The 16,895-nt window shown below is 43.8% G+C and overlaps 1 protein-coding gene across 1 annotated transcript in view; it reads right to left on the reverse strand.

Annotated features, from left to right (window-relative positions):
* Nucleotides 1–16,820, reverse strand: part of EIF5B (eukaryotic translation initiation factor 5B) — a 60,535-nt gene extending 43,715 nt beyond the window's left edge. Inside the window, exon 1 of the mRNA XM_051842650.2 lies at nucleotides 16,599–16,820. Coding sequence (XP_051698610.1) covers nucleotides 16,599–16,633 — 35 coding nt within the window. The 5' untranslated portion in view covers nucleotides 16,634–16,820. The remainder of the gene's footprint in view (nucleotides 1–16,598) is intronic.
* Nucleotides 16,821–16,895: the final 75 nt, after the last annotated feature.

The following is a 16,895-nucleotide window of genomic DNA, read 5'->3' on the forward strand; positions in this document are numbered from 1 at the left end:
CACTGCACTCCCTGGCCACAGCAGAGAGCTGGCCTGGAAGAGGGGCAACCGGGAAAGAATCCGGCACCCCAACCGGGACTAGAACCCGGTGTGCCGGCGCCGCAAGGGGAAGGATTAGCCTAGTGAGGCGCGGCGCCAGCCTGAGGTTTTTTTTTTTTTTTTTTTTTTTTTTTTTTTAAGATTTATTTATTTGAAAGGCAGGGTTACAAAGAGAAGCGAGGCAAGAGAGGGGGCGAGAGGGCAAGAGCGAGACCTTCCATCAGATGGTTCACTCCCCAATTTGCCTCAAGGGCTGGAGCTGAGCCAATCAGAAGCCAGGAGCCTCTTCTGGGTCCCTTACAAGTACAGGGGCCCAAGGACTTGGGCCATCTTCTACTGCTTTCCCAGGCCATAGCAGAGAGCTGGATCGGAAGTGAAGCAGGCAGGGCTCAAACCAGTGCCCATATGAGATGCGGATGCTTCAGATCAGGGCGTTAACCAGCCGCGCCACAGTGCTGGCTCCAGTATTTTTTTTTTTTTTTTTTTTTTGACAGGCAGAGTGGACAGTGAGAGAGACTGAGAGAAAGGCTTCCTTTTCCGTTGGTTCGCCCTCCAATGGCCGCTATGGCCAGCGCAGGGCGCTGATCCGAAGCCAGGAGCCAGGTGCTTCTCCTAGTCTCCCATGTGGGTGCAGGGCCCAAAGACTTGGGCCATCCTCCACTGCAGTCCCAGGCCACAGCAGAGAGCTGGACTGGAAGAGGAGCAACCGGAACAGGATCTGGCGCCCCGACCAGGACTAGAACCCGGGGTGCTGGCACCGTAGGTGGAGGATTAGCCTAGTGTGCCGTGGCGCCAGCCCTCTGAGTATTCTTTTTAAACACAGTTTGCCCAGGAACACAAGACAGACGTGGGATTTGAAACCAATAATTCTGATTACATAGCCAGAGCTCTTAATCCTGATAATATACTCAAATTTCAAATTTGAGGCTACCTATTGTATGAGTAGCAAGACTGAATCCTGCTTAGTCAGGAAGCAGGGAGACTAGTTACGGATTTATATTTTAACCAGAAACTGCTCTGCCTTTAGGACTTAACTACCTGCTGCTCCACAGGGTCCAGATGCTACTGCACTACTGCTTCTCCAGTGCTCGAGCATATTCTAGGCCATCCTCTGCTGAAAGTTCTTGCATTCAACTACTTTCAGTTCTGCATTTACTGAAGGGATATTATGGTGAACCTGAGGGTGAATGCTCTTTTCTAATCCAAGTATCTTTACTGCATCTTTTCCACTTTTTATTCTGTTAACAATATGTACTTTATGAGGGCACTGTGGATCCTCACTATGTTTTTCATGATCTTTGGGTGAAGGCTGAAACACCTTAAGTGGAATTTTTCCTTTTTCAATTTTGTCATGAATCCAATTTATACAAATGGCAAATCCCAAGTTGGTCACAATCTGCAGTATAGCTTCCGGCCTTTCAACTACTTTAATTCAAAACCCTCGCACTAACTGTAGTAACTGTTTCCTTCAGAGGAAGCACCCACTGAATGTTCACACTGAACTTTCTGGGCAACTGATTTTTCACAAAGGTAACAAAAATAACAATATAGGAAGGACAGGAGCAGGCACTGAGGCAGGCCAAGCAAGTTAAACCACCAACTGAGATGCCTGCATCCCACACTGGCGCACTGACTCAAGTCCAAGCTACTCCACTTCCAATTTATCTCCCTGCTAAGGTCAAGAAGCTGTGGAAGCAGTGGACGATGGCTCAAGTACTTGAGTCCCAACCCACATGGAAGTCATGGACGAAGTTCCTGCCTCCTGGCTTCAGCCTGCCCCACCACCTCTGGCTGTTGTGGCTTTTGGGGGAGTGCACTAACAGATGGAAAGGAGCGCTCCTGCGTGCTCTCTCTCTCAAACAAATCTTTGTTTTTTAAATGTGGGATGGATAGTCTTTTCAACAAAGGGGCAGGCGTTTAGTGCACTGTCAACATCTGAGCCATTATGTAGCACAATTTTGCAAGATACAACCTTTGGGGAAAACTAGGTAAAGGGTATACAGATCTCTTTGTATTATTTTCCACAAATGCACATATAATTATCTTCAGATAAAAAGTAAGCCAAAGACTGAGAAAACATTGGCAATATGCTGATGAAGGATTCGTCTGTAAAATATGAAGAATCCCTACAAGCCTAAATCAAAAAACACAAACTTTTAAATGGAAAAATTTGAATATACACATTACCAATGACATCCAAGAATGGTAAAGAAACACATGACAAAATAGTGGGCACCCTTGACCAATAAGAATACATAAATACACAACCACAACTAGGTATCACCATGCAACCACTAGAATGACTCAAATTAAGGACTAATTTCAAAGTGTAGATAGATGATGTGAAGCTACTGGAAAAATCACATATCCCTTCAAGGAAATATAAAAACAGCACAGCCACTTTGGAAAACAGTTTGGCAGCTTCTCAAAGTTAAGCCATCACTAGAAGACCCAGGAATCCCACTCCTAGGTATTTACCTAAGAGAAATGAAAATGGATGTCCACACAAAGACTTGTACTCAAATGTTCAAAGCAGTTTTATTCATAATCATCAAAAGCTGGAAACAACCTTAATTTTCATCTACCAGATGACTTATAAACAAACCATTATTTACTTATATAATGGAATACTACTCAGTGATAAAAGGGAAAAACTAGTTACATGCCCTAAAAATGGATGGATCTGTCATTATACCATGGGAAACCCTGTCAGCCAACAGACTATATATTCTACATTCTATTCATAGGAATTGCTAGAACAGGCCAAAGTAAAGTGACTAACCAGTCAAAAGCCAGTTTAAGGAGAAAACATTGCCTATAAAAGGTAATGAGAGAACTTTCTGAGGTACAGAAAAATTGTATATTATGCTTGTCGACAAAGATGTGCTACTGCATACATTTAACTGATCTCACATATGAAATGTGAATTTTATTTCAGTCATGCCTCAAAAAGAAAAAAAGTGTTAAATTTCAATTTCTAGAAATAGTATTCCAATAGTTAATGGAGCAAGTGTTTTGCTGAGTGGTTAAGATGCTGGCATCCTGAGGGCCTGGCATTGTGCCATAGCAGGTAAAAGCCACTGTCTTTAACAAGGGCACCCCATATGGTTGCTGGTTCATGTCCTGGCTGTTCCACTTATAATCCAGCTCCCTGCTAATGGTCTGGGAAAAGCAGCAGAAGACGGCCCAAGTGTTTGGGCCTCTGCTACCCATGTGAGAGACCTGGATGAAGCTCTTGGGTTTCACTGGCTCAGTGCTGCCTGTTGCAGCCATCTGGGGAGTGAACCAGCAGATAAAAGATCGATCTCTCTCTCTGTAACTGTGCTTTTCAAAAAATAAACAAATCTTTAAATAAAAAAAAAAAAATGATGCTGGCACCTAATATCAGAGTGGCTAGGTCTGATAACCATCTCCTGATGACTCCAGGTTCCTGCTAATGCAAACATGGGAAGCAGAGGCTCAAACAACTAGGTTTCTGCCATTCATGTGGGAGATATTCTGTAGAGTAAGTTCCCAGCTCTGTTTCATCCTGGCTGAGCCTTAGCCATGGTGGACATCTGGGAAATGAATGAGCAGATGGAAGCTGTCTCTGCCACTCTGCCTCTCAAATAGGAAAAAAACAGAACAGTTTAGAAATAAGTTACAGGGGCCGGCGCCACGGCTCAATAGGCTAATCCTCCGCCTGTGGCGCCAGCACACCGGGTTCTAGTCCCGGTCGGGGTGCCGGATTCTGTCTCGGTTGCCCCTCTTCCAGGCCAGCTCTCTGCTGTGGCCCGGGAGTGCAGTGGAGGATGGCCCAAGTCCTTGGGCCCTGCACCCACATGGGAGACTAGGAGAAGCACCTGGCTCCTGGCTTCGGATCAGCGCGGTGCACTGGCCACAGCGGCCATTGGAGGGTGAACCAACGGAAAAGGAAGACCTTTCTCTCTCTCTCTCTCACTGTCCACTCTGCCAGTCAAAAAAAAAAAAAAAGTTAACAGGGATGGTCATTTGGTCTAGTGGTTAATACACCAGTGTCATATAGGAGTACCTGGGTTTGATACCTAGGGCTCTAGTTCCCAACTCCATTCTCCTGCCAATGCAGACCCTGGGAGGTAGGTGATGGCTCAGTAGCTGGATCCCTGCCACCTACACAGGAGAACTGGATTGAACTCCTGGCTACCACCTTTGGCCCAGTCTAGTCCTAGCTATTCTGAGCATTTGGGGAGTGCGTTAACATATGTAGGACATCTCGTCTTTAACTGTCTTGTCACTTTATTGTTCACATACATACTTTTTAAAAGGGAATGTGAAGCCATATGCTATTACATAGTACAATGTAATGCAAGAGGTAAGTACTACATCGCCTACCACAAAATTAAACCTAATCCCTTATTTTCTAAATATCTGATAAAGTGACAAAAAGAATAAAAGTATAAGCATCATCTTGTAGACCCAAAATACATAATCTAAGTTCCTATTTATTACAGATTCTAACATATCTGACAGTAAAGTAAGTCTAGCACAGCTTTTACAAACTAGAGTATGCTCAACAAAAGTAGGGGGAAGGAGAGGTAGGAACACAGGGTTGTAGGAGATTTTAGGAGCCTGTAAATCCTAAGTAACTTTTAATTTATCCACTTTTATTTTTAATTTGGAAATAGATTTAAAACAAATCTGTACCACATGGATCAGTCACAGAACATCAGTCCAACCTTTCATTTACAAATCTCCACTAGGTTGTCTCAGGTTGATTAAAACAAAAAAAATCAGGTATAGACTTAACACATAAACTAAGTCTTCTTGTCAAGATGATATAATATAAAGTTCAAAACCACCAGTTCAGGGCCCGGCGCTGTGGCTCAGCAGGTTAACACCCTGGCCTGGAGCGCCGGCATCCCATAGGGGTGCTGGTTCAAGACCGGTTGCTATACTTCCCACCCAGCTCTCTGCTATGGCCTGGGAAAGCAGTGGAGGATGGACCAAGCCCTTGAGCCCCTGAACCTGCGTGGGAGACCCGGGGGAAACTCCTGGCTCCGATCCAGCTGTTGCAGCCATCTGGAGAGTGAACCAACAGATGGAAGACCTCTCTTTTTCTCTGCCTCTACTTCTCTGTAGTGCTACCTAGTAAATAAATAAATGTTTTTAAAAAAATTTGAGCTATACCTGTAAGCTGAACTCAAATGAAGTCATTTATAGAAGTCAATACACCCACAGAGGAAATAGTCATTTAAAAATTACTACTCAGAGTTGCAGAACAAGTAGCATCCTTATCATCTTGTCAAAAAAAAAAAAATGTAAGATTTAGGGCAGGCATTTGGCACAGCAGTTTTTAAACTCTCCTCCTGTATTGGAGTACCTGGATTTGAATACCAGTTCCACTTCCAAATCCCAGTTTCCCTGGGACACATGCAGGAGATGGCTCAAGTACCAAGATCCTTGCCACCCATCTGGGAGATCAGAACTAAGTTCCAGCCTCCCAGCTTTGGACTGACACTGTCCTGTGCGCCCTGGACACTTGAGGAATGAACCAACAGACAGATGTCTCCCTCTGCCTTTGAAATATATGTGGGAATTTTTGTTTTTAAGTCAGTAAGCGTAGATGAGGTTAGAAACTGGAACCCTACACAGTTGTTTGTATAGGGAGCAGCTACTTTGGCAGTTCCTGAAAAAAGTTAAACTGTTCGGCAGTTCCTGAGTACAAGTTATCCTAGGATGCAGCAATTTCACTCCTAGGAATAGGTATAGCAAACAGAACTTTAAAGTTTGCATTCACACAAAAACTTGTACAGTGATTTTTATGGTACTATTTACAATAGCCAAAAAGTGTTTAATAACTCCACTGCCCACCCCATCAACTGATGGACAAGTAATATTTTCATAAAACAGAATCTTAGAGTATGTAGTTCTAGACTTAGAAGAAATTCCACTATAGCATCATTAGTCACATCTCACCAAAGCTCAGTACCAGAAACTAATGACTTATATTTACATTAAAATAGTAAGTCAACTGTAGTATTTAGGGACTGTTTCACAAAGTTTCTAGCTTTAAGTTTCAAAAACAGAAAAATCAAGTAAATTTTTTACATGACAACATAAGAGATACTTTTATCATCAAAGAGAGGTTCAAAAACTAGTGATTCTAAAAACTGCCACCTGGATGAAAAGGGATTCCTCTGTAGAAAAAACATGTAGTTGAAGTTTCATTTCCATGTCTGAAACGGGAAGAAATGAAACACTAAATCATTACTGCTTTCACTTTAAACAGACAAGCTCAGAGACAGTGGTTATAAAGTTAAGGGACACATTCTTTAAATAACTTTCAGCACCTGTAGACAATGGCTGCCATGTTTCTTTTTCCTTCTTTGTTAAGATCCTAAAAATCTATTGTTGGTAGATTTCTGAATGCGAGCCATTCTAACAGGGGTGAGGTGAAACCTCATTGTGGTTTTGATTTGCATTTCCCTGATTGCTAGTGATCTTGAACATTTTTTCATGTGTCTGTTGGCCATTTGGATTTCCTCTTTTGAAAAATGTCTATTGAGGTCCTTGGCCCATCTCTTAAGTGGGTTGTTTGTTTTGATCTTGTGGAGTTTCTTGATTTCTTTGTAGATTCTGGTTATTAATGCTTTATCAGTTGCATAGTTTGCAAATATATTTTCCCATTCTGTCGGTTGTCTCTTCACTTTCCTGACTGTTTCTTTTGCAGTAAAGAAACTTCTCAATTTGATGCAATCCCAAATGTTAATTTTGGCTTTGACTGCCTGTGCTTCTGGGGTGTTTTCCAAGAAGTCATTGCCGGTACCTATATCTTGCAGGGTTTTTCCAATGCTCTCTAATAATTTGATGGTGTCAGGTCGTAGATTTAAGTCTTTAATCCATGTTGAGTGGATTTTTGTGTAAGGTGAAAGGTAGGGGTCTTGCTTCATGATTCTGCACGTGGAAATCCAATTTTCCCAGCACCATTTATTGAATAGACTGTCCTTACTCCAGGGATTGGTTTTGGACCCTTGATCAAATATGAGTTGGCTGTAGATGTTTGGATTGATTTCTGGTGTTTCTATTCTGTTCCATTGGTCTATCCATCTGTTTCTGTACCAGTACCATGCTGTTTTGATTACAACTGCCCTGTAGTATGTCCTGAAATCTGGTATTGTGATGACTCCAGCTTTGTTTTTGTTGTACAAGATTGCTTTAGCTATTCGAGGTCTCCTGTGTCTCAATATGAATTTCAGCATCATTTTTTCTAGATCTGAGAAGGAGGTCTTCGGTATCTTGATTGGTATTGCATTGAATCTATAAATTGCTTTAGGGAGAATGGACATTTTGATGATATTGATTCTTCCAATCCATGAGCATGGAAGATTTTTCCATTTCTTGGTATCCTCTTCTATTTCTTTAAGGTTTTGTAATTTTCATCGTAGAGATCTTTAATGTCCTTAGTTAAGTTTATTCCAAGGTATTTGATTGTTTTTGTAGCTATTGTGAATGGGATTGATCTTAGAAGTTCTTCCTCAGCCGTGGCATTGTCTGTGTATACAAAGGCTGTTGATTTTTGTGCATTGATTTTATACCCTGCTACTTTGCCAAACTCTTCTATGAGTTCCAATAGTCTCTTAGTAGAGTTCTTTGGATCTCCTAAATAAAGAATCATATCATCTGCAAAGAGGGATAGTTTGAGTTCTTCCTTCCCAATTTGTATCCCTTTAATTTCTTTTTCTTGCCTAATAGCTCTGGCTAGAACCTCCAGAACTATATTGAATAGCAGTGGTGAGAGTGGGCATCCCTGTCTGGTTCCAGATCTCAGTGGAAATGCTTCCAACTTTTCCCCATTCAATAGGATGTTGGCTGTGGGTTTTTCATAGTTTGCTTTGATTGTATTGAAGAATGTTCCTTCCAAACCCAGTTTGCTTAGAGTTTTCATTATGAAAGGGTGTTGTATTTTATCAAATGCTTTCTCGGCATCTATTGAGATAATCATATGGTTTTTCTTCTGCAGTCTGTTAATGTGGTGTATCACATTGATTGTTTTGCGCACATTAAACCATCCCTGCATACCAGGGATAAATCCCACTTGGTCTGGGTGGATGATCTTTCTGATGTGTTGTTGCATTCTATTGGCGAGAATTTTATTGGAAACATACCAGGGGATTCGAATTCAATCCCATTGAGGTGGCATGTACCAATGCCATCTCACTAGTCCCAGTGATCAATTTCTGTTCACAATTGATCATAATGATAGGACTAAGAACCAAAGGGACCACATAAACAAGAATAGTGTCTGCAAATACTAGCTGACAGAATCAATAAGGGAGAGAATGATCCAACATGGGAAGTGAGATGCACAGCAGACCTATAGAATGGCAAATGTCCTAACAGCACTCTGGCCTCATAATCAGCCCTTAAGGCATTCGGATCTGGCTGAAATGCCCATGAGAGTATTTCAGGCATGGAAAACCAAGACACTCTGGGGGAAAAGAAAAAAACCTAAATGGAGGATCTCCACGAGTGAGATCCCAGTGGAGAGAATGGGTCGTCAAAGAAGGAGATACCTTTCTCTGAAGGGAGGAGAGAACTTCCACTTTGACCATGGCCTTGTCTAAAAATGATCAGAGTTGGTGAACTCAGGGGGCTTCCATGGCCTTGGCGGCTCATGACAGGAGCCTAGGGTGATTACTGAGGCCATAAACAAGAGTGTCAATTTGTTAAGTCAACAACAGGAGTCACTGTGCACTTACTTCTCATGTGGGATCTTTGTCCTTAGTGTGCTGTGCATTGAGATTTAATGCTATAACTAGTACTCAAACAGTATTTTACACTTTGTGTTTCTGTGTGGGAGCAAACTGTTGAAATCTTTACTTAATGTGTGCTGAGCTGATCTTCTGTATATAAAGAGAATAGAAGGTGAATCTTGATGTGAATGGAAGGGGAGAGGGAGTGGGAAGGGTGCGGGTTGCGGGTGGGAGGGACGTTATGGGGGGGAAGCCATTGTGATCCATATTCTGTACTTTGGAAATTTATATTCATTAAATAAAAGTTAAAAAGAAAAAAAAATCCTAAAAATCTGTAACAGTTCCTTTACCAGTGAAGAGTCTATGTAGATATTAATTTTTCTTTAGGAAGTCTGGATTTTGGAGTATAAGGATTTCTTAAACCAGCTAGAATAGCAAGGACAAAAAAAGTCATGTCTGCAGTCACACTTGATTCCTGAGAGGCTCTAAGCCTCAAAGCGCTGTACTGTGCTAACACCCAGTAAAGCTCCTATGTACCTTTCTCCTCCTTCCCAGATTCTTAAAACAGCAAGGCTACTGGTTCCACATTTAGTATTTTTATTATTAAAATTATGTAACTATTGTGGCAAATGGCAGGGCAAATAGTGCACTGCGTATTTTATAAAATAGTTTCTCAACAGTGCGTTTTCCTCTCAAAGCACAAGAAAGGGAGGGAAAGTCACCTATGTATCACTAATCAAAACATTTGGATTCTGCTGTAATGTCTTTCTCCCTGCTCTCCCTCATTATTTAGTTATCCATTATCATAAACTATATCACAAGTCCTCACCCTTAGACAACTACTTTTAATAATTCACTGAGTCAGACACAAGATAAATATAATAGAAAAAAGCTTTATTATTTATCAAACACAAAGAATTAAATAGTTACATAACAGAATCAAAACTCATAACATCTAGGAATAAGTCTAACAAAAAACACCTTAGGGCTGGTACTGTAGTACAATGAGTTAAGCTGCCACCTGCAACACCAGCTTCCCATATGGGTGCTGGTTTGAGTCCTGGATGCTCCACTTCCAATTCAGCTTCCCACTAATGTGTCTGGGAAAACAGCAAAAGATAGCCTAAATGCCTGGGCCTTGAACTCTGCACGTGGAAGAAATTCCTGGCTCCTCACTTTGGCCTGGCCCAGCCCTGGCCTTTGCAGCCATTTGGGGAGCCAACTGGCAGATGGAAGATTTCTTTCTCTATCTTTCCCTCTAACTCTGCCTTTCAAATAAGTAAATAAATATTTAAAAAATATACCCTAGAGATACAAATGAATAAAATAATCTTACAGATATACAATCATACAAATTAAGAAGCATATCATGTTATCTTTTCACTTTTTTTTTTTTGTTTTTTGACAGGCAGAGTGGACAGTGAGAGAGAGAGACAGAGAGAAAGGTCTTTCTTTTGCTGTTGGTTCACCCCACAATGGCCGCCGTGGCTGGCGCGCTGTGGCCAGTGCACCACACTGATCCGAAGGCAGGAGCCAGGTGCTCCTCCTGGTCTCCCATTGGGTGCAGGGCCCAAGGACTTGGGCCATCCTCCACTGCACTCCCTGGCCACAGCAGAGAGCTGGCCTGGAAGAGGGGCAACCAGGACAGAATCCGGTGCCCTGATCGGGACTAGAACCCGGTGTGCCGGCGCCGCAGGCGGAGGATTAGCCTAGTGAGCCGCGGCGCCAGCCCTTTACACTATTTTTAACACCTAGAATAATAGCTCACATTTAAGCGCTCAGACAGTAAATATATTTCTTGAATGGAATGACTCAATACCATAAAGATACCTGGTGCCTCAAATTATCTAAATAATGTATTCCCAGTTAAAATCAATTGCAACAGAGTTTTAAAACTTATTTGAAACACAGACACATGGCCCTCTCATCTACTGATTTATTCCCCAAATGCCCATGACAGCTGAGACTGGGTCAGGTTGAAGCCAGGAGCCAGAATGCCATCTGAGTCTTCCATGTAGGTGGCAAGGACCCAACTACTCGATCCATGTTTTTGCTACCGCCCAGGGTATGCATTAGCAGGAAGGTGGACTTGGGAGCAAAGCCTGGAATCAAACCCAGGCACTCTGGTAAAAGATGTGGAATCACGAGCTTTGTCTTAACTGCTGCACCAAATGCCCACCTCACAGAGTCCAGTATGCACCTGCTGGTAAGTTTGCATACTCAAGCAAAGAAAAAAATCCCAAGGCCATTACCATGCCCACTAACATCTCAGTTGCCCCTAGTGATTCACAAGGATTCTAAGCATCAAACATTAATGATATTCAAGCAGCTTGGAAAATTTCTCACAAATGCTTAAATCTCATTTAGAAATCCCTAAACCAGCAGCTCAACTTTGTCCCAAGACCTCTTTAGGGGGTGTAAACTAATCGAAGGCAATCAAAACTATTTTCAAAATAGTAACCAAAAGGATGTCTTTTTCATTCTCATTTTCCCACAACTGTACAGGGAACTTTTCAGAGATCACATGAAGTGTGATAATACAGATCAAAGGCACAGCCAAAAGGAGACTCTTGCTATCTTCTATCCAGTCAGATAATAATTTCACAAAAATGTTTAACAATATCATTCCTCACAATATTTGAAAACTTATTTAACAAAAGTGTTTTTTTTTTTATTTTTATTTTTTTTTTTTATTTTTTGACAGGGAGAGTGGACAGTGAGAGAGAGAGACAGAGAGAAAGGTCTTCCTTTACCGTTGGTTCACCCTCCAATGGCCGCCGCGGCCAGCACGCTGCGGCCGGCGCACCGCGCTGATCCGATGGCAGGAGCCAGGTGCTTGTCCTGGTCTCCCATGGGGTGCAGGGCCCAAGCACCTGGGCCATCCTCCACTGCACTCCCTGGCCACAGCAGAGAGCTGGCCTGGAAGAGGGGCAACCGGGACAGAATCCGGCGCCCCAACCGGGACTAGAACCCGGTGTGCCGGTGCCGCAAGGCGGAGGATTAGCCTAGTGAGGCGCGGCGCCAGCCCCAAAAGTGATTTTTTAATGAAGAAATACTTTTGTTTTAATTTGTAATATGGCAAACATCCACAAATAAAAGTCTTTTGTGATCCTAGCTATGCAAAGGAGTCCAGAGACCAAAAAGTTTGAGAACTGCTATTCTAACAAAAGCAATGACACTTTCTCACTCACTACCTTACCTAATAACTGTAAGACTGGAATAAACTTAGAAGGATAAACAAAGCACAACAGGAAGTAACATCAGAAGTGGCCAGTGGCCGATTCTTCTTTCCACAGAGGTCACCATCAGCATGCAAGGCTTACCACAAAGGTCTCTAATCTGCTTTCTTATTCTTCTATGGCAAACCAGGACTTCTTCCCCCAGCAATTTCCTAACGAGTCAGTTTAGGAACAAGCTAAACCAAGGGAACTCTCAGATTATCCACCTTTTTCCGTTTTTTTTTTAATCTAATATATGTAGATAAATTTTAAATTAATTCAAATATATGCAAGTGAGAAATTAATTCCTTTGTTGAACCTAGATTATATGAACTACAAGATGAGTCTCCTTTTCCAACAGGCATGAGACCCAGGAGTATTTTTAGTTTTTTTGGACTCTGAAATATTTGCATAAACAAACTGACATCTCCTAGGCATAGGACTCAAGTCTAAATACGAAGTCCATTTGTGTTTCATATATACTTTATACACACACCTGAAAACCTTATACAACATTTTAAATAACTTTGCACATCAAACCAAGTTTCACGGTGTGGAATTTTCCACTGTGGCATTTGTCAGCGTCAAACACCTTTGGATTTTGGCGCACGCAGCCTAGTACTGCACCGTGGACGGTTCCCTCTCTGGGTAGCTCTGCAGAGCCAGCTACACTCACCATCTACAGGACAGGTTCCTGAAGTGGATCACAGCGCTTTCTATCACTGGAACCCTGCTACCCTGATCACACTCAACTGTCGTCATCTAAAGGTTGAGCAGCTGCCTCAAACAACCAGAACTTCCACAGAAGGAAGGAGTTTCGTCATTAATAACCAGAATATTATCTGTATTGAAAAGCAAATAGTGGAGTCATCCTGCCCAGAGCAATGACGTGCTGAATGGCTCCTAAATGACATCCTCACCTCCATAACCGACTGCAGGACTACTGAAACACCATCTTCTTTTTCTCTACATTGGGGGAAAATGAGGAGAGAAGGGGAAGATGGTAGTGCGGGGGAGTGATTTGTATAAATCCTGGTTATTAAGGTAACATAACAGTCCTCAAAACCTAAAAATCTAACTGCCCCATTTAGTTAACACTTTTAAATACTCAGGGATCCTTTTAAAAGAGAAAAAAAGGGGCTGGTGCTGTGGCGCAGCAGGTTAAAACCCTGGCTTGCAGTACCACATCCCATATGGGTGCCGGTTCAAGTGTCGGTTGTTCCACCTCCAATCCAGCTCTCTGCTATGGCCTGGGAAAGCAGAAGATGGCCCAAGTCCTTGGGCCCCTGTACCCACGTGGGAGACAAGGAAGAAGCTCCTGGCTCCTGGCTTCAGATCGGTGCAGCTCTGGCCATTGCAGTCATTTGGGGAGTGAACCAACAGATGGAAGACCTCCCTCCCTCCCTCCCTCTCTCTGGCTCTACCTCTCTGTAACTCTGCCTTTCAAATAAATAAGATAAGTCTTTAAAAAAGAAAAAGAAAAGGGCCGGCACCGCGGCTCACTAGGCTAATCCTCCGCCTTGTGGCGCCGGCACACCGGGTTCTAGTCCCGGTCGGGGTGCCGGATTCTGTCCCGGTTGCCCCTCTTCCAGGCCAGCTCTCTGCTGTGGCCCGGGAGTGCAGTGGAGGATGGCCCAAGTGCTTGGGCCCTGCACCCCATGGGAGACCAGGAGAAGCACCTGGCTCCTGCCATCGGATCAGCGCGGTGCGCCGGCCGTGGTGCGCCAGCCGCAGTGCGCCAGCCACGGCAGCCATTGGAGGGTGAACCAACGGCAAAGGAAGACCTTTCTCTCTGTCTCTCTCTCTGTCAACTCTGCCTGTCAAAAAAAAAAAAAAAAAAAAAAAAAAAGAAAAAGAAAAGAAAAATACCAGAATGAAGAACTGGAGACTAATGGTAAGAAAGAAAAAAGTCGGTCTTGATCCTTTCCTCTCTGCACACACCAGCAGAACATTCACTGTACTGTGTAAAGGGAGAGCAGGATATCACCGGAACATCCAAGGTTTCATCAGGCAAACTCAGGACAGGGAGGCTTTGGAAAGGAATGGAAGCACTGCCTTAAACTGCTTCACCTGAATCCTATCCTTTGTCTCAAGAGTTTCCCCAATTAAAAGAAAAACTCGCTAAACATCTTATCAATCTCATTGTCAGAGTAACAGAAGATGCAATAGAATTTGATCTTTAAACAAAGATCTAGAATGAAAAAAATGTAGACAAGAATACTACATCGCAGTCACTGATGCAACAGAACATGTTATACGAATAAAATTAGATGAAATAAAACTAGAAATCAGCATCGAGTGGCTAACAAGCTAAAATAAGGAATAATTCCACATAAGGGTTAAGAACAGTCAACTATTTTAAGTTCTTTCCAAAAACTTTTTTAAAGCCTCATCTTGGTAACTAAACAAGCAAGAGTTCACTTCTCGCCCAGTTCTGCCCAGCCACATGTTCAGCTTGGGGAGGGGAGGCAGGATGACAGCAAAATCTTTAAAGCGGGGATCTTTCTACAGGAGAATTTAGGACATTTTTCTCATTTTGTCTAATAAGAACAGTAATCCTCAAACAGGACCTTTTCCCCCAGACTTTCTACTCAGGCTAGACTTGGGTTCCTATGATAAATATGTGAAATACTCTTGAAGAAAGACTATTGACAAACACGATGGGGAAAAAACAGACTCACAACGCCGGAGAACTTCCCTTTCCTCACCTTTAATAACTCCTGCAGAACCAAAGCAAAAGAGCCAAGCAGTTCCGGCCAACGGGGCACAACTTCGGGATTTCTTAGGTACAATTTCAAACTCAAGCAAAGAAGTCCATGAAGCATTTTTTAAAATATATATATGAATGTCATATTGATATGTGAGAAGATAAATGCATGTTTTTAAATTACACTGCAACTGCTTTCCCTAAAGCATGAGCCAAAAAATAAAAAGACCACAGATTGGTTTCAGGAGGTGAAAAACCCAGTAGCACTGCTCCTACACTATCCAACCAATCATTTAACAAGCTCTGGTGTTTGCAATTTGAACTTCACACCATCCAGGGAAATCTTTATGAATCAATAAGACATTCAATTTTCTCTAAAAATACAGACAAAAATAAATATCTGCCCTCCTCTTGTCGTAAAATAGTCTGGACCGTCAAACTGGAACTATAACATATGCATGTATTTTTCAATCTAAAGAATACACCTGTACAACTGTGACCCAAAGAAACCAATCTGGAAAACAAATTTTAATAAGTCAATCAGGAAAACTGGAAAACTGAATGTCTGATAACATTTAAGGAATCACTATCGATGTTCTTTAGGTCTGATGGTGACATATGGTTGTGTTTTATATTTCTGTGCCTTTCTTTTTCATGAGTTTCTCTATCAGATACACCTGATAGAGCTACAAATGAAAGGCTACCCAGGTCTGCTCTGAAATATCCAGCAAGTGCAACAAGCAGAATTCGCGGGCGGTGCTAACAATGACACAATTAATTCATGAACTTTCATTATTCTGGCGTTTGTATACAGCTAAAATTTTTCTGATTATTAAAAAAAAAGTATCCCATGCAACAGAAACGTATCCAAAGTACAGAAATGTGTGTCCACTAAACCTCTCAGAAATAAGTTCCTCTCGTTTGAATAAACGTTCAAATCAATTAACTTCCTCCGATACACCTGAAACTGAAACAGAGGGCGCTCCTTGTCAACCACGTAAGTGCTAGGTGAGCAAACAATCCTGGATTCCCATTTTACTTAGGAACTTGATTTTAACCTCAAGACCTCTTCCTGTGGGTCCGAATGATGAATTAGCACACGTTTTGCTGTGTTCCGAGTCTACCTTACTGTCCCCTGGTATTTAAACTAAGTTTGGTACAAAGGTGAAAAGTAACAGATGTCGCTCACTCCCAGGAAGTAAACTCTCGTTGAAAAGGAGAGAGAACTCCATCGAACGTAACACACAGAAATGTTCCAAAAATAGGATAGCAACGTTATCCACCCCCACCCACCAAAAAAAAAAAAAAAACCTTTTCAGTGGCAGAACCGAGCGACCCTGGTTGGTTCGCTTCATCTCCCCGTCCTGTCTTAGGGGAGGTGCTAGAGAGCAAAATTACCAAAAGACAGGCCGGAAGAAGGCAGGCGAGAGGCGTGGAGTCGGACAATCAGTCCGTAAATCCTCCAGCAGTCAGCGCACAGCACACTGAAGTGCAAGGGCAGCGCGCTCCTAAGTGGTTCCCCAACTCCAGCGCCCCAGAGAGGAAGCCCCCGCGGGCTGCGGGCTCCCTTCTCTGCCCCCGACTACTCACAAAGGCACAGAAAGAACTCTTCGCCAACTCAGCCCGAAAAGCCAGCTCCCACCCTCCCGGGCCCGGCGCGGCCGCCCCAAGCCCTCCCCGCGCGGCCGGCCCGGGGCCCCCGCACGACCGCCCTGCTCCTCAGGCCGAGGGGCGGCGGGGAGACCGAGCCCAGCCGGGAGGACCCGCCCGCCGCCGCAGCCCCCCGCGCCCGCCCGCCCGCCTCTGGGGTCTGGGATCCGCGCTGCCGCCTGTGGGGCCGGGCCCGGAGCCCCGCGAGCCTCCTCACGAGCCTCCACCCCGGTCCAGCCCCGCGCCCCTCGGACCCAGAGCCACTGTGGCTACCTGTCTTCGCTCTTGTTTTTCTGCTTCTTCCCCATCGCTTGTCAGCGGTCCTCGCGACTCCAACCCCTCTATCCGGTCTCTCACAGACCCACCGTCCCCCACGCCGACTTGGGGCTCCGCTCTGCTCCGCGCTGCCGCCTCTCGCACCCGGCTCTCCACAGACGCGCGCACTGGGACAGGGCACATATGGTGTGGGCTCTCAGTGCGCAAGCGCATCGCCCCGCCGCCTCGGCGTGGGGACGCAAGGCGCGGCTCATCGAGAGCTGCGCGGCAGATAGAGCGTCCGCAGCTGCCCGG

The sequence above is a fragment of the Oryctolagus cuniculus genome, chromosome 2 (genome assembly GCF_964237555.1).
Source record: "Oryctolagus cuniculus chromosome 2, mOryCun1.1, whole genome shotgun sequence".
Lineage (NCBI taxonomy): Eukaryota > Metazoa > Chordata > Mammalia > Lagomorpha > Leporidae > Oryctolagus > Oryctolagus cuniculus.